The sequence below is a fragment of the Panthera tigris genome, chromosome A2, assembly GCF_018350195.1.
Source record: "Panthera tigris isolate Pti1 chromosome A2, P.tigris_Pti1_mat1.1, whole genome shotgun sequence".
Taxonomy (NCBI): Eukaryota; Metazoa; Chordata; class Mammalia; order Carnivora; family Felidae; genus Panthera; species Panthera tigris.
In genome coordinates, this window is record NC_056661.1 from 153271300 (window position 1) to 153295211 (window position 23912).

Below are 23912 nucleotides of genomic sequence, written 5' to 3' on the forward strand. Positions count from 1 at the left end.
TTATTGGCCGAAGTACACAGGGTAGACACTGCTCCCCACTTTAATTCATAAAAATAAATCGATCTTCATTTTTATAGCTAAAGAAAAGAGGTCAGGTAATTAAAAACACTTAGAGCTAAGAAAAATGTAAAGAAAACGAACCCAGATCATGATGTAGCCGGAAGAAGAAATTATAAATTCTTATTTCTTAAACCCAAACAAAATCATGGGAACTCTAACACTAAAACGGTGTCTGCAGAAAACCAAAACGTCACAATAATACATTGGGAGGTAGGAGAATCAGTCAAACCCCAACTTTTGACAACTTGAGATCCAATGACCAAACAAATAACTGATTATACCCATCTCCTTAACTAGTTTTGGCATAGTGTAGACAGAGTTTAAGTAGGCCATTTATAGACATTTAGTATTTCCATACCAATTCTTTTTCCTGACACCCAGTTAAGACCCAGACTTTGGTCCAGTCGCTTGGACCAGAAAGGCTAATTCATAAGCTAGTTTATATTTATTCCATGAAATACTGGAATAGAGACAGAGTAAGAAATATTTCTCTTTGAAAATACACATTTGAATACAAGCATGAAAGATGATGGTATAGGTTTTTTTCTTAGCTCTTCAAGTGACACTTAATACAGAAGGGAATGTCCTGCTACCTTGCTGAGTAAAAAAGAGACAAATCCACAATATGGCCATATTTCTTCTCCATAAAAATAAATTTTATCTTATTTGCCTATATTTTCTTTGTAGAAACTTGTAAAATGTTCTATTGTCAGAATTGGGAATATCTCCACCCCACCCCCAGAAATCACTTATTTTTATGCCATGGGGGAGAAAAGGGAAAATATAAGCTATTAGAGCAACTGAAAACTGGCATTTAGTAAGAACTGTGCATAAAGGAGATAAACGATTCCTTAAAGCTTGACCAGATACTTAATCTCAATATGCACTGGTTAAGTTAGGACATACGGAAGAAACTGCAAGAAGCACCATTTTACTCCAGATCCGTATCTTAAATAATTCCTTAGAAAGTTAAGAAATAAGAAACTAGACACACATACACCCAAAAGATCTACTCCAACATGCTTGCTTCTATACAACTTAATATAGTATAGTCCTATTATATTACGGCTTATTATGCAGATTTGAATATACTAAGTCAAACCATATCTCATATTTTCCAACAAGTTAGATACACACGGAATAAAAGCGTCATAAAATATAACCTCTGTGGCAGGTGCTCGTCCTGCCCTCCAACACCAGCAGTATGAAGAAGGCCCTCTGTAGTTACAAATGTATTTGAAAAACTATAAACATGACAATTTAACCAAACTTATGATCCTTTCCCCAAAGGTAGGAAAAAGATATTAAAGCTGTTCTCTTTGGGACCCAGATATCATCAGCAAAAATGAAAATGCAAGAAGCCTATTTATATATAATTAGAAGAAAACTGCAATGTCAAACGAAATGCGAAATGTGGGATCTTTTATGTAATTCTTACACGTTGGCTACGAAAGTGTTTCCCTGCAAAGAGAAGAGTCTTGTGTCGTCACAAAATGATGGGGAGTGCAGAGGGAAGGTGGGATGTAAGGTAATCGACCTGGATAACAGTATGCACCTTGGATGTTAGCAAAAGCGAAGCTAATAGCTTATAAAAAACACATGAAATATATAAAATAAAATGATTTTCATATACATCTTAATTTAAAATAATTAATGCATCAAATCCCTGTTTAAGACTTTAACCTGAATATCAAATTTAAGAGTCCAGACTAGTTACTGTTACTGTGGCTCCTCCCCACATGTAACATACACACTATCAAAAATAATTTAAAAACTTTCACATTCTTAAATCTAAATTAGTGAGATATTTCTCCAGAAATCTTCCAAATAAATAGCTTTAAAAAAGAAAGAATTTAAAAGCTGTTAACTTTAAAAAAAAAATCTGTTAAATAAATTATTGATAATTCTTTACCTTACTACTGAAAATAAATCAAGACACTACCAACAACAAAATGAAATTCAAGCCCTGACAAGAGACCTTTCCCAGTTCAAGGTCTCTTTTTAAGGTTCTACCCTCCTTCTTCCTCTCCCCCACCAGGTCCAAAACGGTTATTGCTGAGTGGGTGTGGCACAGTGAAAATGCAGCATCAGGTTCATTTTGTTCTTCAGGCAGTGTTCTCTACTGTACATGCAAACCGCGTCAGGCGAGGGCCCGGCCGGAGCTCCAGGCTCCCGCGCCCCCGAAACCAGTCTGTCTCCAAAGGGAAGAATGGCCACAGCAGCAGCCCCGTCACACAAAGAAACGGGCGTGGCCATTTCTGTTCAACTTAAGGATCTTCCCAAGACGTTGCTTGGCTGTTGCCATTCCTTTTTTCGGACGTTTACCTATAAAACACCAACAACAGTGTAAATCATAATGAAAATCATTCTCGACAGACAGCACTTGGAGGACCTAAAGGGAGAGCTGTACGGAAAGCAAGCCTTCTAGGTGTTCCGATCGGGCAAAGTCACGCTCCTGGAATCCTGTTGCTTCAAACTTCCACCTCAGCCCTTGAGAGATACAGGCCAACCTCCTTCACAGGACTTACCAGGCCATCCGTCCCTCAGTCTGATCCCTGCCGATCTCTTGAGCATGAGCTCTAACCGGATTCCTGCGTCATCCGGTGCTTCACTGACAAAACGGTGGGTCCCTAAATACCACCCCCCCCCCACTCTTTCTCACCTTTGTACCATGGGCCATCCCATCTCCTTCACGCTCTCTGTGGTCCACCCTGTCACTTCCCCAACCCGGCCTGGCTAACCCCTTAACCTCCCTTTTCGGGATCCACCTCCTCTTCCAGAAAGCCACTCCCAATCCTCACGGCCGACCTAGGTATCCTTCTGTTCCCACGGGCATCTCTGTTCGCACAACAACCTCTGCAAGCTGCCATCACCGCACCATCCCTCAGGCATCAGGCTGTCAGCAGCTGCAGGGCAAACCACTATACGAGGCCATCGAAACTGCCACCAGCACCGCCACACACAAAATTATACTCAGCCTACCTTTTGTTGCCTGGTTGCTGATAGGTGGTGGATTTGATGCAGGTCTCTTGGTGGGGTGAAGGGGCACTGAAAAGGAAGTTTCACCAACTGGCCTTTCTGGGCTTATACTGCCATTATTCATCTGGCACGCCCCTGAAATCAAGCTTGAATTCTGCGTATACTTTCCATTTTGAGGGCTTGAGCCACTGCTGTCCACAGAATTTCTACTTTGTACCTTCTGAATGATTTCGGATGAACCTTCCTTTTTGATGCATTTCTGGCCTCTACTAAGATCCTAAAAAAGGAAGGAAATAAGGCCGGATTTTTAGAGTCCTTTAAGATAAGTGAGGTATTTACCCTCTCTATTCAATAGCAAGTCAAGAGAGAGAAGAAATAGACTACAGAACTGCGGTTTTTGTAAAATGTGGCAGCCACAGAAGACCACCCCTTCAGGATGGCCATGTCACTCCAAAACCCAACAGCACGAACGGATTCGAGTAGTGAAGTTTGCACAGTAACTTAAGTCCAAAAGAAAACTTTTTTATTTACATATTTATATATACACACATATATAGTTTTATTTACATAATTTATAATTTATATATACATAGCTTATATTTTTTAAATGTTTATTCATTTTTGAGAGAGAGAGAGTGCGCGAGCACGCATGAGTAGGCGAGGAAGGCAGGGTGGGAAGGACTGAGGATAGGAAGCAGGCTCTGTGCTGACAGCAGTGATCCTGATGAGGGCTTCAAACTTCCCAACTGTGAGATCATGATCTGAGCTGAAGTCGGTCACTCAACCGACTGAGCCACCCAGGCACCCCACTTATAATTTATGTATATAAATACCTCTTTCCCTAAATGTATATATTTCTATAAGTACATATAATACATAAAGTATATTATACTGCAGCATGGCACTGTGCGTGTGCCATGGTATGACATGGAAGGAACACGGGGATGGGGTATGTGGACCTACCATTTCCTTAGCATAACACAGCTCCCATGTATGGTGCAATGCACTATCTTTTTTAGAATCTAACCTCTGTTAAGTTTCATCTCCACTGTATGTAAGTTGTGTGCTAAGAAAAGCCCCTGGATCACGATCTCGCGGTCCGTGAGTTCGAGCCCCGCGTCAGGCTCTGGGCTGATGGCTCGGAGCCTGGAGCCTGTTTCCGATTCTGTGTCTCCCTCTCTCTCTGCCCCTCCCCCGTTCATGCTCTGTCTCTCTCTGTCCCAAAAAAATAAATAAAAAACGTTGAAAAAAAAAATTTTAAAAAAATAAAAAAAAAAAAAAAAAGAAAAGCCCCTGGATGCTGAGCCCCAAGTCTGATTTTTCTCTAACAATTCTTCCCTCAGTCTCTTCAAGATCATTGAGTGAACCATTAGGAAAAACAAACAGTGCTACTGACTGGTAGGTCTTGAAACCAATGGAAAGGGTCATCACCAGAATTAAAAAAGGAAAGGAAAATACAAACTTGAAAAGAGCATACATCTGATGTGATGTTTCATGCAACCAGTTGTATATGTGTGTATGATATAAAATAAATTCCTGATTCCGTAATGGTCAAATAAGTTTTAAAAACAGCATTAAACACAGACTTGCTTTAAATTAGTCTTACAAATCTGTCTGAGGATGAGAAAACAATTGTTATGATTTGACATGGCTCTCTATAAAACCTCTCTAGCTTACAGGCAAAAGAAATCTGATATTTTCTAAGGCGATCTTGCTAATTATGTGCTTTACTTCTTTATTTTCAAAGACAACAATAAAAACAACAGCTAGATTCAGGGGCGCCTGGGTGGCTCAGTTAGTTGAGAGTCCAACTCTTGATTTTGGCTCAGGTCATGATCCCAGGGTCGTGGAATCAAGCCCCACACTGGGCTCTGTGCTGAGTGTGGAGCCTGCTTAAGATTCTCTTTCCTTCCCTCCCTCCCTCCTCCCCCCCATCCCCTTCCCTCCCTCGCATGCTCTCTCTTTAAAATTAAAAAAATATAAAAAACAAAAGATTCAAATAATAGCTTATTTTTAATATTGAATCCTATAATACTAACAAATTATAAATTGTATGACCAGTGAGGTACTATAAAATCATACACTGAATGAGTGAATTACTAATAGTTAAAGGATTCCTTCCTTGACCTTTGATTCTGGAGCATATTCTTCTATTAAAAGAACTTGTACTTACGAAAGTTTGCCTTAAAAAAATAACTTGGCTATTTTTCTTATGGTAAAATCGATAGCTATTTAGAAAATGTGGATAAGCCAAATGAAGAAAATAAAAACCACACATAAAATCCACTGCTCAGAGTATGCTTGGCGTTGGGAAGGTTAGGGGACTCAACTCTGCCACATGAGAATTTTGATTCTTCCTCTGTCATTTTCCAAGGTTTGCAGCAAAAGGTCGTATCACTTTCCTTGTATGGTGCTACTGGTAAGGCTGTGGCTTTTCAAAAAGCTATTTTGGGTTCATTTTGTTTGGTATAAGCAATAATACACTGGGATCCCAAGACATCAAGTGTCTCTTCTCTTAGAGCAGGGGCTCCTAATCTGGAGTCAGTGGATGGTCTGGGGTTAAGGATGGGACACAAACCGTGAGAAAATTCTATGCAAAAATCAGTATTTATGATGAACATTTTTTTGGAAAGAGAATCTATAACTGTCATCAAATTTCAAAGAAATTTACTATCTAAAAATGTTCAAGAAACACTGTCAGAGATTAAAAAGAGATCTTCATGGTACTTTTTTTCCCTTTCACTCTACCCAGACATAACTTAAAAGTGTTGGCGTCAGGAGTTTTTAACTTTCCTTATAGCAACTATTCTTTTCCAGATCACATTATATCCACATGGCTTGCATTAGTTGTTACATCGGAAACCCGTAAGGAGGAGAGCTGTTAAATGTGCATTTAACTGTAAAGTATTTTTTTACCTTTACAGATCGAACAGTTGATTACTGGTTGCAGTAAAAAAAAAAAAAAAAATAGAAAGCAAAAAGAGTTAATAACAATCTTCATTCTCCTTTTGATGTTTCAAGCCTGGCACATACCTGAAGATGAAATCTGGAAGTGGTATCCAACTGTTTTCTCCAGGAAGAACTCCTCAAGTCTTGATCTTCAGTCTTGACATGGTACCCTAAAGAGATGTTTTAATTAAATCACCTCCGTACAGACTTGATCATAATGAACAAAATTCGCCTAATGTTTAAAAGTGAAAGTACATTTAGGTGGACATTTTATTAAAAAACAAAACAAAAAACAAAACAGTATGTTAACCCTTTAGGTACTTATGCACATACTTTCACCACACTTGTTTCCCTCCCAAGAATAAAACAGCCACCAGCTCACAATCTAACACATTAAACCTTTCAATTCTCTCCAAGACTGTCTTTCTATGACAGGTTTTGTGCCAGATGCTGGAAGATCTAGAGTCAAATTCTAAGGCCATCTGTTGGAGATGAGAAACCAAATGCAACATACTCTAAAACTGGTATATTTTTCCATAGAGAATAAAGGCATATGTTTGCCTGAATTCCGCAGTATTTTCCTAGAAGCCTTCTTTTCAAGGGACCAGAGAAATTACAAGGAGACACAATGGTGTGGACAGACAGATAAACCCAGACCTGAATCTGAGTTTTTCCATTACCAATGCATCTTCAGGCAAGTTATCTCTAAACCTCAGTTTCCTCTTCTACAATAAGCCCAGATTCTGAGATCAGACAGTCCTGGGTTTAAATTCCAATACCAACAAATAATAGCTATGTAATACTATAATAGCTATGTAAGTACTGTAAGTACAGGCAAGTTCACTTAGCTTTATTAAGTCTTCTTGCCTCCTCCTATAAAAGCGTTATTACATACACCAAAATGTTGTTTCAAGGACTAAATGAAATGTATGTCAAGTATCTGGCAGACAATTCACACAACTAGGTGGGAATGAACACAATTTCTACAACAGGAATTTCGTTCTAATGTGGTACCGTCTTCTCCCCCTGTCTTCCTCAGACTTTCGGTAGACAAAATCTTCCCCCAAGGCACAGAGAACAAAAACACTACATAACATCACTAATACTGTCACTGAGTCTTCTCTTCCCCAGTACTTCTTTTTCAAGTAGGAGAGAGAATATTCTCAACCAGAAAGAGATCAAAACTTGTTTCCCCTCCCATGAAAGGCAAGAGGGTTGACGGTTCAAGCCTAGCAGACCATGTGAGATGCCTCAACATTCTTTCCACTCTGAACAGCTTAGGAAAGGGAAATAGTACTAACTATCTTGCAACAGAACTGGTAGGATTATGCCAGTGAACATGATTCTCCAGCCATTAATTTACATTTTGAGTTCTTATACTTGCATCTTGTATACATCAACATTATGCATTTTTTGGCCAATAAGCGTAATACCATCTCCAACTAAAGATGTCCGATCAAGAGTTCTTATTCATAATCTTTAACTGCAGCTAGGATTACAGAGCTATTAGTTGGGGGAGACATGTTACATTTTAGAGACTAATTTATGTTTCTTACCACATTCCACTGGTTTGTCACAGCGATACACCTGTCTGACCTCATGGTTACTGCTGTGGCAGCCGCTGGGATCCTGGAGAGAGTCTCTTTCACCATTGCAGTCTGTGCTTTGTATCTGCCTTTGTAAACATGTGGAATAGTGCAACCCTGCCATAGACAGCATGCCCTGAATCGCTTCTTCCTCTGTGCTCGTCGAGGTAGGACATTCCCTAAAGAGAAGGTAAGTAAAAGGACAAGAGTTTATTTATTCTTTTGACACTTTTTGGTAAAATTTAAAATAAAAAAATGTTTTCATATCATTTATATCACAATGTAATAACACCACTACCATCAATAAGCCTAACTTTTTTTTGAGAGAGAGCACACATACACATGAACAGGGGAGGGGCGGAGAGAGAGGGAGACAGAGAATCTCAAGCAGGCTCCATGCCTAGCACAGAACCTGTCACAGGATTCAATCCTACGACTGTGAAATCATGACCTGAGCTGAAATCAAGAGTCAGACACTTAACCGACTGAGCCACCCAGGCACCCCAAGCCTACCTTTTAACTGGAATTTCATTCCTAGATGGCTTCTGGCCCTTTTGAACAAAGTTCCTCATCACAGTAGAGTCCTTGAAGTTTGATGTTATTTCTTGTTTCTTTTCATCACCTGAACTTTCAGACTCTTCAGTGGTAAAATTATTTTTCTGAGATAATAAATAATTAAATGGAAGCAAATAATGTAAGAAATCTGAGTAAGTCTGTACTAACCAAAAACACTTTATCAGTCTAGGCAAAGTCAGAATCTTAATTATCATGGAATTATTTCTGTATTTCATATGACAGCTAAAGTTTCTAGCAATTACAGTACGTACCTCCTTAGTACAAAAACATACAGTACAGGATTTCTTTAAAGTAAAATGAAATATAACCTATGAGAAATATAAGAAGAGTATTTCCACCCACCCTTTCTAAAACGAGACAAAAGCCACATTTATCAAATGTAAATAGTCTGTGACTGGGGGTATGTGTGCACGTGCATGTGTGTAATCACCATTACAGGGAAGACCGGGTCCACAAAGGTCATGGAGACGGGCTTTGGGAAAAGCTGTCATTTACTTTCCTCGTAGGTAAAGGAAAGTAGGTGTTCATCTTTCCATCAAAGATTGCAGTAGTCACAGGGGTTTGGGCATACCAGTGCAGTGCAGTCAGGTCCAGAGTCTTCTGAATCAGAAATATCAGAATATTCTGATGATCGATTCCTGAGTTCTGATTTCACACTTGTAAAAAACCCTACAAAGGAAAAGGAAGAGGGAAAAAGGAAAGTCAGTGGAAGCTTATGAGCAAGGTGGTACCTGAAGTTGGTCCAGCCTCCAGGTCTATCTCGACTGCCCCGCTCTCCCCTTTCCCACTGCTTTCATTTTGTTCATTTCTTTCTTCCCCCAGAGACTTTCTCCCTAATTGACCATGATACAGACTGAACTGTACTCTTAAAACGTTTGTGGCATTCACTGAACATGATGATATAGTCCTCATTTGCGTGGAAATTTTGTATTTCTTTCCAGAAAAAAACCTCCGACGCTAAAATTAGCTACAAGATGCTTTTCACTTTCCCTTTTGCATTCTTTCGCTCAACAAAAAACAAAAAGATAACTCTCCTAAACCGAAAAAGCATTCACGTGGATAGCGAATTCAAGAAGTGTGAAAACCAGGCTTTGCCACTGCCCTTCTCTCCCACGTGGCATCACCACATGACAACTGTCTGCTAATCCCACCGATGAGCTGCCTTCCCCCTGGCGTGTGAACACATGCACAGCCACACCAAATTTACTTGGAATTAGCAGGAACTAACGTATCCAAAACAGACTTGATGTTAATTTTTCTTGTCATTATCAAAATATTTAACTACTTTTTAAAACGGAAGCGTACACAGAGGCTCTGAAAAATGCTAAGAAATGAAGACTTCATTCAAACAAGAACGATCTCAAGAAGGAGGAAGTGTTACTATTTGTCATGCTGACAATAACCAAGCAGAGGTCGTCCTGTCAACAGGTAATCAAATAAAACAATATATGGATTACTAACAGCTTCAGACCAGCCAACTGTACTGCCTCCTAATTCTGAAAACCACACACGTTAGCTAAAATTATTTATGAGGCTGTATTAAACTGGTGACTATTTTATTATTTGGAGTAGAGGCCCATAAAACGCACAGGCTTCCATGTGACTCTTGATAAAAACTGTCACTAGACAAAGGTGTCACTGACCAGCACGTATCCTTGTCACTAAAAATGCCTTCCCTGTGCATGACACCTCACTTGGCATCCGCACCCACATTTCCCCGATGGACAAACTACTCGGAAACACTTCAGATTTCTCAAAAGAGTATTAGGGACACGACGATTTTCAATCCTGCCATGAATTTAAGAATCTTAAAGTTAGCAAGATACTTTACACATTATCACATTGGTAATAAGCAGACCTTTAAAGCGACCATTAAAACAAACATACTGTTAAGTGGTTTTTGAGATTCTTCATTCTCCACCCCCTCTATTCCTGAACTCTCTTCCATCTTCATTTTGGCCTTTTTTGTCCTTCTCTTGTCCTCTTCATTTTCACTATCTGCTGTATAAAGACTTGGATCTGCAAAGGGCTGTCTCTCATCCCTGTACGTGGAGGGAAAAGCGACCAAGTCACAAAACAGTGCAACGATGCAGCCAAATAGTATACCCTCTCCCCTAATTTACAGTCGGAGTGGAAAACCGAGATGCTCTCCCTGTATTTGAGTCAGACGTGCAATAATATGGACTAGGGATTAAATGAACACAGGGAATCCACCGAAAACTCATCTGTATGACACTGTGATCTACTTTACATACTTAATTATCCTTCCATTTGTCAGCAATAATCGTAGATCATTATCTTTTGCTCTCCATTCAGGTACCGTGGAAGATGGCTGGAGATGTTTGTTAAATTTTCCATTCAGTTTAGAGCTCAAGATGTCCTTAAAGTACAAAAACAGAATTGAACTTAGCATCTGCCCTCAAACATGCCTGCCTGACAAAAGAAATGCAGTATACTGCTTGCTACCTTCCTCCATGGCCCTGAATCCCAAACTGTGCTAGGCAGTCCCCTAGGCCAGGGGATACACAACGTGTGGCACTAAAGCTATGTGGTTCCTAAAACCAAAGCATAAATATGGTTTATCTTTCTGTAGGGCCATCGACAATAAAACACATTCTATAAAGCAGAATGTAAAATTTACATAAAGTGAATTTAAAGATATTTCACTCTTGCGGAAAGCTGAAAAGCTAGAAAAGCAGTGCCTTAATGTATTTTAATTCTCATTTCCTTGCTTCTTCCTGCGAAGCACTAGTCCCTCCCAGTCATCCTATCCTTGACCTAATCTCTAGTCTTCCCAAGAGGCACCATCAGCAACTCACAGACCACCACCCTGCCATCACAAGGGACAAAGGCCACTGTGTGACATAAAAGAACAACAGTAGCTGGTTTTTAATAGAGAGTATTTCCTTTTGGTGGTGATTTTTTTCTTTAGTAATAAATAGAACCTTTCATAATAAGCTACGTCTTTTCCAGAGGGCTATCGGTTAAAAAGGTTTAGAACAACAAAAGCTTAAAATAGTATCAATACAATTACATAAAAATGTAAAATATTTGTTACAATTCCTATGGAAAATCTTTAAATATTTTAAGTCAGAAGTACTTCTTTCTTATTCATTTTAAATTATTCCTATCCTTTACTTAAGATGTAAATTGATGGGTGATCTGCATCTCATCACAAACTCATTACCATGTTTTACAAAGGTCCGCCCTCTCCCCTTTGTCCATTGTGCCAGCATTTCTCTGACAGTTTCTCTGGGTTTATTCTGACCGTCTTCCTGTCCAACAGTCCCCCATGCTGGTGCTGTTGAGTCAGGGATAGGCTTTCTGTAATTGCTTTTCCCTCTGTTTCCTCAAATCCTTGTATCCACCTGACATCTTCCAGCGTTTGTCAGCTCAAATGCCACCCCACCTGAGAGGCCCTCTGACGGCCCCGGCTAAAGTAGCCAGCCACGCCCCAGGCCCTTTATTCTCTTGCTCTACTGTTTTGGCTTCCTTCGTAATACTTGTTATCTGAAATTACAACATTTTAGTATATGCCTCATGTTCCATCCTTCCAACTTGAGCTAGGATGGAAGCCACACAATAGCAGAGACTTAAGTTGCGCTCACTCCAGTATCTTTTTCAGAGCCTAGAAGAGCACAGGGCATTTGGTAAACACTCAATAAACATGTCCGTAGATAAATGAGATCTATTCATCCTACTTCTACACCGATGCCTACAAAGCTGAATGAAGCCTGTTCCCTGTCATAAGCATCAGTACTGTTGACCCCTACAACGCTAAGCAAAGATTAGAAAACAAGAATGGCCACACTCTTCTTTTTATGACCCTTCTAAAGAACTTGCAGGAACAGCCAAGTCTCTTTCTGTAACAATGAAACATAATACTTGCCTCTTCCCACGGACACATCTCTAACCTTCTGAGGACCTCCCTTGTATGGAGCTCTAGGATGTCTAGATTAGAAGGAGTTCGGACATTATGATCTCGAAGTTTCCTCATCTTTCGTCGGGAATGATATGGGGAAGTTGCTTCATTTGAGGATCGTGAAACTGGACACACAGTAGGAATTCCCTGAGATTTAACTGGTTTGCCATTTTCCTCCTTTAAGAATTAAATTCAGAGTGTTTTTATGACAAGGCCACCATATATACCTGACTAAATAATCAGCCACAAAAACATTTTAGAAAACAAAAACCATTCAGTTCGATCATGTAAAAAACAAAGACCAAATCATAAAACTCCTAAGACTCAACATAAGCTTTGCTGAGACCATTATTCCCCTCACTCCCCCATGTAATATACTGTGAACATATTTCTTTGATTTCAAATACCATTTTGAAAGCTGGGTTGTGTTCCACTGTATAGATATAGCATAATTTATTGACCTAAAACACACTGGTAGTTATTACAGGCTGCTTCCAGTTCTTTCCTATGATAAGCATTTTTTCACACATACATATTTGCATAAATCAGCAACTGTTTTTTAAACCAAAGTCACCCATCTATGTAGTTTTAACAATTAACTCTATAAAACGTATCATGAAAAGCAGTTGTCTCCTCTTCCCCATCCCTGATTCCCATTCTCTTGAGGTAACCACTTGCAAGTTTCTTTTTATTGTAGTGACATCCACGTAATTTTGCACCACGTATATGGTAATATATACGTAACTTACCATTTTAACGTTTTTAAGTGTACAGTTCGTGGCAGTAAGTACAGTCACATTGTGATGCAACCATCACCACCATCCACCTCCAGAACTTCTTAATCTTCCCAAACTTAAACTCTGTACCCATCAAATACAGTAACTCCCCATTCCTCCTCAGCACCAGCCCCTGGCAATCACCATTCTACTTTCTCAATGAATTTGACTGTTCTCGGAACTTCATGTAAGTGGAACCACACAACAGTAGTATCTTTGTGACCGGCTTATTTCACTGAACACGGTATCTTAAAGGTTCATCCACAGTGTAGCATGTGTCAGAATTCCCTTCTTTCTCAAGGCTGAGTAATAGTCCCCGGTGTGTATGTGATGTCTATACCACTCTTTGTTCACCCATCCATCCATGATGGACAGCTGGGCTGCTTCCACCTTTGGGCTGCGTAAATGATGCTACTATGAACGTGCATGAAAACCCTGCTTTCAATCCTTTGGGGCATATACCCAGCACTTGCAACTCTTGCAGCTGTTTTGGTGCTGGTGGTGGTGTTTGTTCAGTTATTTGCCCACAAATTTCTAATCACGTTTAAAGTGTTATTTCTTGATTTTTCAGCTTTAGATATTACTGAATTCCTACTACGCAAGATGAAGTTTTAATCCTTGTACACTTTTCCTAAATGTACACCTATTTCCTCTTCCTTCCGTAAACTGGACTCCGTGAAAATTACTTACGACTGAGGGCCACGGCTTATTTATTGCATTTCCTTTCTTTTACATCCTTTGTCTTTCCCTTGAATTTATAATTGTCTCACCCTCTGCTTTGTTTTCTATGTACTTATCACTAACTGATCTTAAAATTTTCCACTGGAAGAATATTCAAACACATTAGGTAATCTATCAATTTTATATTTTTCTTTAGTGACATGCCTCCTGGACAGGAACACCAGCTAAAGTACAAGATGCTCAGCTAAATGTGAATTTCAGATAAACAACAAATATAGAGCCCTTCATTCTCCTGATCCATCCTTGGCTGGTTGCTCATCAAAAACCTTTCCTGACCTGCTCTCACTCCACCACTTAAAACTGCAACCCCCACCACCATCTCTGGCTGTCACTCTCTATCTTTTCCCCTTCTTTATTTTTCTTCATAGCACTTGTTAATTCCAGATACATTAAAGTATTTATGGTTAACCTCTTCCTACTCAGCTCCATATGGGCACAGCCTCTGTTTTCTTCAGTATTCTATACCCATCTTAGATGGACACAGCACACAGTAGGTATTCCGTGTTTGCTGGAAGAATTCCAGAGCTCTTTCTTTTGTTGGTGTTATTTACTTCCTCTCTTTTGGAACAGCACCTGTCTAAGAGTTTCCTGAGAAGGGGTACATGGGAGGCAAACCTTTTGAAATCCTGCCTCTTTGTCATCTTTATTTTAAAGTATGGTTGGCTGAATACAGACTTTTGTAGGCTGACATCGCTCCCTTCACCCTCTTCCCCCAGAATGTTAAAAGACTTTGCTTCACTGTCTTCTAGTTCTGCAGTGTCACTGTTGAGCAGTCTGATATTATTCTGATTCCTAATGCATTATTTCCTAATGCTTTTTAGAATCTACTCCGCTACATGTATTCTAAAATGTGACCACTATGGGCCTTGGCATAGGTCTTTTCTCACCTAGTGGACTCAGCATTCTGTAGGGTCTCAATCTAGGAACTTGTGTCCTTGAATTCTAAAACATTTTCTTGGATTATTCCTCTGATAATCTCCTTATTTTCTACGTTATCTCTTTCTGGACTTTCTATTATTTTGATGGTGACTATGTAAAATGACCTTCTAATTGTTCTGTCCTCTTTGGTCTTTTTTTTTTTAATTTTATTTTTTAACTTTATGGCAGATTTTTCCCAACTTTATCTTCCAGTGATTTTGCTAAATATTGTTTCTATTATATTTCTAATTTCCAAGAACCCCTTTCCTTCCTTCTTTAAATATTCTTTGTTATAGCCACCTGTTCTTTCCTCATGGAAGCAATATTTATTTACTCTTTTCTCTCAAAGATATCAATTATATTTGGGTTTGGGCCTAAAGATTTGTTTGTTTATTGGTTGTTGTTTCCTTCAAATACTTTTTTTTTTCTTTTTCTCTTTTATTTTTTGTTTTTGCCTTCAAAACTCTTCTTGGTTCTCCATGCATTTTAAAAGAAAATGCATTTATTTCTTTATTAAAAAAAATTTTTTTTAAATGTTTAGTTTTGAAGGAGAGAGAGAGAGGGAGACACAGAATCTGAAGCAGGCTCCAGGCCCTGAGCTGTCAGCACAGAGCCCGACGTGGGGCTTGAACTCATGGACCGCAAGATCATGACCTGAGTCGAAGTCGGACGCCCAACTGAGCCACCCATACACCCCAAAAGAGAAAGCGTAATTAAAAAGCTAATTGGTTTCAAGAAATTGTGGCAAGAGAACTAGATAAATATATAGGGAGAAAATAATGCCTTAATTTACTTATGCTATACATGAAAATTCAAGATTGCCCATGTACCCACATGTAAAAGCTTCCAGGGAAAAAAAAAGTACCTTCAAATCTTGGGGTGGACAAAGATTTCTTAGAGTGGACACACAAAAAATATTATAAAAGAAAACAAATTTATAAATTAGACTTCTTCAAAATTAAAAATTTTTGCTCATAAAAAGACACTATTAAGAGAATGAAAAGATAAGCCACAGGCTGTGGGTAAATATTCACTATATTCATCATATATGAACACAGGCATGCCAAAGGACAAAGAACTTGTGTCTAAGAGCGGTGCCTGGGGGGCTCAGTCGGTTAAGCATCCGACTCTTGATTTCAGCTCAGGTCATGGTCCCAGGCCATGGAATCAAGCCCCACATCAGGTTCCACATTGAGCCTGGAGCCTGCTTGGAATTCTCTCTCTTCCTCTCTCTGCCCTTTCCCCAAATAAATAAATTTTATTTATAATAAATAAACATTTTTTTAAAAAGAACTTGTGTCCTCTCAAAATAAATAAACATTAAAAAAAAAAAAGAATTTGTGTCCAAGATATATAATGAACTCCTACTAATCAATAATAAAAACAATATAACTTCTTAAATGGGCAAAACTTCCAACAGATACTTCATAAGAAAAGATATATAAACAGCCATGTACAAGAAAAGGTGCTCAACATCATTAGTCATCAGGAAAATGCAAATTAACACCACAATGAAATAGTATTTCCTATCTCTGGGAAAGCAAAAATTAAAAAGATGGAAAACCCCAAATATAGCAAGAATATGGAACAACTACAAGTCCTATACCTTAGTGGTGACAGGGGCACAACCACTTTGGAAAACGGTCTGACAGATTCTTATAAAGTGGAAATTCACTTACCATATGACTTGATAACTCTACTCCCAGGTACTTACCCTCCCCCTCAAATGAAAACATATATTTACCACAAAAAGACATACAACGTTGTTTATAACAGTTTAATTCATACCGACCACATCCATATGTAACCCAAATATCCATCAACAGAAGAATGGAAAGCAAATCATGGTATATTCATTCAATGAAATACCACTCAGCAACCACAAAAGAGCTACTGGCTGATACAACAACACGGATGAATCTCAAAAGCATTAAGTTGAAAGAAGCCAGACACAAAAATAGTATGTACTACATGGTCGCCTTTATTTGAAATTCAAGAACAGGCAAACTAATTCATGATGAGAGCCACAGAGGTCTGAATGGTGGTGGCTTTTAATAGTCAGATTATATTGGGGAGAAAGGACTTTCTGGGATGACAAAAATGATTTCTATATCTCAGTTGCAGTATTGGTTACACAACTGCCTGTTTTTGTCAAAACTCGAACTGTACTTTTATGATCTGTGCATTTTACTGTATGTAAAAAGAAAAAAGCTAATTGGGAGCTCTGTGTAAGTAGGGCTTTGTCAATTGGTGGGTTTCACTGTAGGAAGCTGCCTGGGTTGTTCCATTCAGGAAGGTTTCAAATGGTCACTATCAGCGGATCTTCTTCCTGGCCTGGGAGGTATAGGCCAGGGTGCCAGCGTTTGGAGAGTCGGGTGGAAAAAGAATCATTCACTGTAGACTGTCACTTAATCCTCTTGTTTTCAGTATGTACCCACGTCCCTCAGCTGGGTTCAGTGTCCCCAAGTCCAGTCTCAAGTCCAACCTTGCAAACCACTAAATCCCTAGTTTTCTACATGTGTTAAGACAGGGATTTGGAGATTAATTCATTTCTTAAACAGACCTGTAATCAATCCTGTTCTCAATCCCACCTCCACTCTGATATTCAGAGGGTCCTAGCTCCCTAATTCCCGAGCTTTTTGAAGGTTCTCCTGTACAAGTAAGACCTGCTTCTGGGCTTCACCCACTGCCCACACAGATTTTGGCTCTCTCAAGCTTGTTAAATTGGTGATCACTTGTATACTTCTTTCCAGCTTCCAAAATCACGCTGGAGTTCATTTCTATTATTCTCCTTGTCTTCAGGAATATCGTTTTTATTCTTTTACTATCATTTTGGCTCCAAGAGGTGAGAGCAGTAAGTAGGCATGGTCAACATACCAAGTTTAATTAGAATCCTCTTCTTTACTTGATTAAGTGAAAGGGCTCAGCTAAGGGATATGCCACTTAGAAAGCGCAAGCTAATTTACACTTCCTGACCAGCAGGACAAGAATACAGAATTTTATCTTTGCCAATTAGATAAACGATCATTTGGAATCATAAATTATTTGGTAAAATATGGCTGAATACTTTTTCACATACTGAGAATCTTTTTCATATTTTTATTGGATTGGCCATTTCTATTTCTTCTTTAGTGAGATACCTGTTTAGTTTCTTGGCACATTTTTCTACAGTCATTTTGCTGCCTTCTATACTCTCAACCCTCCAATTTAAAAAACAACAACAACAACAACAACAACAACAACAACAACAACAGCACTTTGCTGGCTATTTTTGCCCAATTATTCTTCCAGATAGATCTCACCATTTTAAATCTGTAATATCAATTTGGAATTGACAATATTTCAGAAATGACATTTATTCAATTTTATTTCACCTCCCTTACTAAAGATTTATAGTTTTTTGTTTTTCATATAGACCCACACCTTTCTTTCTTTAAAAATCTCTTAAATGTTTATTTATTTTTCAAAGAGAGAGAGAGAGCGAGAACAAGCATGCACTTGAGTGGGGAAGGGGCAGAGAGGCAGGGGACAGAGGATCTGAAGCAGGCTCTGCACTGACAGCAGAGAGCACAATGCAGGTCTCAAACTTGGGAACTATGAGGTCATGACCTGAGCCAAAGTCAGATGCTAAACCAACTGACGCACCCAGGTGCCCCTAGACCCACACCTCCTTTCTTATTGAGTTTATTCTTAGTTTTGGTTATCACACATGAGATTTATGCATGTATGTATCTATACATATATTTAAGATTATATATGTGACTCTTGATTTCAAAATCTATCTCTGTGCATAAATAAATAAAATCTTTTTATTGCAATTACCACCACTCTTTAAAAACGGAAAATATTTTTCCACCGTATCAGAACACATTGAGAATTACATAAAATATTCTATCCGAGGATATTAAACACAGCATTTCATTGTTTCTTAGATGTATACCTCTTTCCATTCCCAAACACAGCCTGAATCTAAGCTGTTAAATTACCACTTAGCCTCCATTCCTCCACTTAATTTCCTTTCACTTCGAGCGAGACGCTAACAGAACCACCTTGTTGAAGAATTACTTTAATTAAAATCCCCTTTAATACCGAAAATAGTTTTCTAACTAAACAATTAAAACAACTAATCTCAGATTTTATGGGCTTTTATCAAGGGGGGGTTTACCAACCCAAGTTGCTCTCATACTTCAGTCACGTGGGTCTCCTTGCCTTTCCCCACCAGTAGCATCCCTCTTTCCCAACGAGCCTGACCTGGCTCGACTCACCTGACATTTTGTCTCTTCCTCTAATTACTTAACACATACTCATCTCTGCATAGCAGAAAGGAATGGGATCTGAAATTTTTTTTATTGTGTATTTTTTTATTCTTGGAGTAAGCTGAAGAAATTCAAGTAACCTGGTAACCACTTCCTTATTTCTTCATTATGATATAATACTCTAAATTTCTCTGTAGAACCTTGGAAGCCTGAGAACCTGAGACTCCTTCCAAGACACAGCTCATTCTATTTCATCTAAGAGTATAAATGCTTTCCAATGTTTGTAACGTCACGGTAGCTGCGTTTGCTTCTCAAAGCAGACAGTAACCAAGCATTCAGTTGATAGTTTCTACTCTTACCTCTATTGCGCGAATTACTTTTGAAAGTTCTTTAATAAGATGTCCAGGTCTGACGTTGTCTGGGATCTCAAAGGCATGTTCAGATACAAGCTGGATTCGGATTAACAAAGATAAGACAACCAAAGTTATTTACACTTTAATAAGTGAAAACTAATTTACTAAACAAATTCTGGATTCTCTAAGCGAAATACTAATAAGCCAGGTCTCAGAGTTCACAGAGTTGGTATAATACTCTTTAAGGAGAGCCTTATTAGCAGGAAATCCTCTTAACTCGAGTTAAAGATGGACTATCTTACAGTGAGTTTTGCTTTACACTGAGAAGTAACCTTGTACTCTATCCCTCAAAGCCCACTGTAATTCTAACTACTACTATAATTAGTAAAGTCTAGCATTTAATTCATAGTATATAAGGATTTGTAAGTAGGAACACAGGGCACTAAAATAATCCTATTTCCTATAGGAGGTCTAATCTGAATAAGTTTTTGAAACTTTTTTTCTAATAGGAAAAAGATTGCATCAGTAGGACAGACGCATTGCTGAGAAACCCCATCTATCCAACTGCAAACTACTGCCATAATTTCTTACGTCTGTTTCTAAACCTTAACTGTTGTTAAGAACACTTTGATTCTTCAGATGCATCTGATAAACCAGTTTTTACTTTTGCTTTACATCTTCTCCTTGCTTTTAGCATAACTTGTTAAAACAAACCAGGAACAACAGTGACCGCAAGTGCTAACTATGTGCCAGGCAAGGTACCGCACTGTGAAGCGCTTGAGGGTGTTAACTCATTCATCCTTTCACCAACGCTGTGACAGAGCTAGTACTAGTCTCACTTTACATTTGAGGGAAAGAATGCACAGGGGTTCGCTAGTTTCTTAGTAGCATAGCTGAGATTTGAATCCAAACATCTGACTCCAGAGTCCATGCTCCCGACCACTAGACTAAGCTGCCTCTCATCCTAGAGCAAGGTTAACAGGCAGTTAAACGCAAACATCATGCTTTTAAAAGAGCACTTCGAATGTGATGAATTAACAGGACTTATTAATGAATTTCACTGTACATCAAAATCACTTACAAAGTTTGTTAAAAACAGAGGTTCAGATCCCACCACCAATCTACTTAATCAGTATCTCTTAGGGAGGATCCAGGGAGTTTATTTTTAGAGAGCTCTAAAGGCGATTCTGACAAATACGGGAGTTTGAGAAGAACTTATCTCAAGTCTTCAGCAGGAAACAAATTACACAGTTTTTGCAACATATCCTTTATTTTGTTATGATATGGTTGTACGGTTTTGTAATCTATTTACACTTTTATGTGTCATCTAGACGATGACGTCTCTGACAGGGGAAGACACAACTTTCTCTTTCCTGAATGCTTCCACAGTGCCTTGCTCTAGAGGGTATGTAGCGATGATAATACAGCGAAAAGAAGTGAAAAAAAATTATCGGAAGGATAACCTATTAATTATTGTCTCCGGTATCTCTTAAGAGCAGAATTTTTATTTCAAGTAGGCATTCAAAAAATTAATATGGGAATGTATTTTCATCAGCTCACATATATATCACTTATTAAAGAGTTGCCTGTCAAGTTACAGAGGGGAATAAAGATGGCAAGTCCCCGTTCTTCAAAAGCTCATAAACCTAGTGAAGGGGATGTGAATATGTGACTTTACAGACATTACTTTGAAGTCCACCGGCATAAGAAAGATGCTACTAAGCATAAGGGTAGGACACACAGCTTCCAATTGGGGATCTGGGATGACCTCTTGGAGGCAGCAGGACTCCAATGTAAACAAACCACATTTTCGTGAAAATGGAAGCTCCTGCTTGAACCTTGACCTCCCTTTTCCTTCATTTTTACAGAAGTCTAGCAGATGGATAAGAGTACTTTGCAATTACAGAGCCCCAGCTTTAGTCCAAGACCCTCCGGTATTCTTGGGCAAGTCACATACAACTCTTTGAACTTCAGCTTCTCCATATGTAAGACAGGGATAAGGAGAGCATCACAGCCTCACAGAGTTGCTCTGAGAGCTAAATGGGATTATGGATATAAAGACTAAGCACAGCGATTAGCACACGATACGAGTTCAAAGTTATTTATTATCGTTCTGTATCTGCATGTTCTTTTCTTAGCATCTTAAATATATTTGAATTATTTTCTTTTCAGGCTAAAGATTAAAGAAGTACTTAGGTACTCTATCCTCATCAACGTAAACACAAGCCAGGACATCTGTGCACCACGTATGATAGAACGCACGTTGTACTGAAAGCGTCCATTCCCTTGACCACGCCACTCAAAGTGCTGCCGCGGCAGCATCGGGACTCGCGCTTTGGATCTTGCCATAGAAACAGTAGCCATCGTTTCCCCAAAGAAAACTACTTACTTCTTTCTTCATCCATAATTTTAAAGCAGCATGCAGTGCCTTCACTCCCTGTACCAGGTACGTTTGAGGCTGGAAACCGTCTTCTCTCAGCTCTGTGGGAAGGGAAGCAGAGCGGGGAAGGGAGTTACAACGGAGAAAAGGGCTAACTTCAGATGCTGAGCAACCACCGACTCTCAGAGTGCGTAACTTCCAAGTTACCAGAGAGGAAAAAGGTGAAACAAAAGGCAAGAAAGAAAAGGAAATGGAATTACATTTAAGGGGAGTTGTACTAGGTGCTCCAGGCAAAAAGAAGCTCACACAGTGCTGAGGAAGAGACAAATCACGAAATAATGTCCTATGGATCGACTCACGTGAACTCTAAAAATGGAAAACATTGCGCTATTTTATCACTTGTGACAGAGGTGATAAAACGGAAGAAAAGGATTATCACAAAAGTCAGGACAGTGGTTCTCTCTAGAAGGGAAGGTGGGGGAGCGGTGGGAAAAATAACTGGACGTTTCAAACGTCTTGGCGAGGCTGTTTATGCTCTCCAGGTGAGCCTTGTAATTATTTAAACTGTTAAGCTCATGCACTCTACACAGGGTGTGTTGTCTACACAGTCAGCTATAGGCATGACACAGTTCATGATTATAAAGGTAAACACACCACACACACATGCGCATACCTTTTCCGAGTCTTTAAACCAAACTAATTATCTAAAACTCGCACAAAATATATTCTATTTATGTATGATATGGTCTAAAATTTGGGTAAGGTGAACCAAAAGCAAAAGGTTTTACTTCTGTCCAGTGGCTAATTTAGTTACACAAGTCCAAAATTAGCTCATTGCTGTATTATTACTGACACTAAACACAATTAAGTTTCATACAATCTATCCTCATTTTACCCATCACATAAGCCTAATAACAGTCTGAGAGCTGGTAAGTAACAGGCCACGATGGCAAGTTAAAAGGTCAGGGGTGAAAGAACATAATGTGGGGTGACAAGACCACCATTCCCGCTTCCAGGATGAATGCCTAGGATGATGAGCAATTGGTACACGGCCACTTGGCCCCAGCCTTAGTGGGATTTGATGGCCTCGCTCGTGTTGCCGGCTATCCTATCCCATACTGATCCTGTACTGATGAAATAAAAATATTTAAAAACTTGACCTACCAATATCCGTTTATAGTAAATCTTTTTAAGTCTTTAATGTACAGGGCCATGTTTTCAATCAGACCTCTGTATTTCTGAACTCTCAATGGCCTGAAACAAAGGCTAAATCAATATTCTCAGCAATTTGCTGTTTGTGGGTGCAAGAGGAACAGCAAGATTTTGTCTTTCAGATAAATTTTTTAATTTGTTCCAAAAATCTGATTGATGAACCTCTCTTGGACATTAGGAAAAAATACCACTTGAGGCGCCTGGGTGACTCAAATGGTTAAGCGTCCTACTTTGGCTCAGGTCATGATCTTGCAGTCCGCAGGTTCGAGCCCCACACTGGGCTCTCTGCTGTCAGCACGGAGCCCGCTTCAGATCATCTGTCCCCCTCTCTCTCTCTGCCCCTCTGCTTGTGTGCTCTCTCTCAAAAGTAAATAAACATTAAAAAAAAAAAAAAAAAAAAGGAAAAGCATCACTCGAGGGCTGGGTGTATGTTACTGAGAAAAGATGGAAAAAGACTCTGAACTTTCTGAGTACTGAACTGCCAATCTCTTATCTGGAGAGTTCAGTAACAGGGTTTTATTTCCAAAAACCAAGGACATTTATAAATATTTTTATAAGTACTTGTAAGTGTTCCTATTTATGTAGGCTTCTACTACCCAGTACTTTACTGGAAACCACACACGGCAACTCTATGTATGGTCCACCGGGAGATTCCTGCAGTCCAGACATCAAGGCATGCTCACTGAAGGTGAGGTGGGGCTCAGCCTCACCAAAACCTGAAAACACGCAATGAGTCAGGGATTTAGGATTAGGATGCATTTCTGGAGACTGGTCTTGTAGAGAAAGCACCCATTCCTCTTCATCCATGGTCTCCTTCCTCCATCATATATATGACGGTATACCTGCACCACATTAAGACATCTACCTCCACTGCTGCAAATGTGGGAAGGAGCCCTACTGTTCTTTTTTCCTTTCAAAGAGAGGGAGGTTGTGGGGTGTGTGTGTGTGTGTGTCTTGAGGAAAGAAACATAAATGAGTTTTATCATTTAATTTTGTGCATTCTATCCTCGGAAATTATTGTTTCTTTTCATTTTACCTTTTATTCTTGTGCAACTTTTAAATGGAGAAAGAAACAAATGTTTAGAACAGACTACCTTTTATGTTTTTATCTGTTTTTCTGAGAGTTAATTTTTTTTTAATGTTTATTTATTTTTGAGAGAAGGCAAGTCAGGGAGGAGCAGACATAGAGAGACAGAGGATCTCG

The 23912-nt window shown here is 39.1% G+C and overlaps 1 protein-coding gene across 3 annotated transcripts in view; it reads right to left on the reverse strand.

Annotated features, from left to right (window-relative positions):
• Positions 1 to 53: 53 nt before the first annotated feature.
• KDM7A (lysine demethylase 7A) overlaps positions 54 to 23912 on the reverse strand; it is a 77707-nt gene continuing 53848 nt past the window's right edge. For all 3 annotated transcript variants that reach the window (XM_042973571.1, XM_042973562.1, XM_042973564.1), the window contains 11 exons: positions 21506 to 21597; positions 19123 to 19212; positions 12040 to 12249; positions 10406 to 10530; positions 10038 to 10192; positions 8722 to 8819; positions 8088 to 8233; positions 7545 to 7753; positions 6073 to 6158; positions 3043 to 3316; positions 54 to 2385 (listed from right to left, as the gene is read on the reverse strand). In XM_042973571.1, coding sequence (XP_042829505.1) covers positions 2291 to 2385; positions 3043 to 3316; positions 6073 to 6158; positions 7545 to 7753; positions 8088 to 8233; positions 8722 to 8819; positions 10038 to 10192; positions 10406 to 10530; positions 12040 to 12249; positions 19123 to 19212; positions 21506 to 21597 — 1580 coding nt within the window. In that variant the 3' untranslated portion in view covers positions 54 to 2290. The remainder of the gene's footprint in view (positions 2386 to 3042; positions 3317 to 6072; positions 6159 to 7544; positions 7754 to 8087; positions 8234 to 8721; positions 8820 to 10037; positions 10193 to 10405; positions 10531 to 12039; positions 12250 to 19122; positions 19213 to 21505; positions 21598 to 23912) is intronic.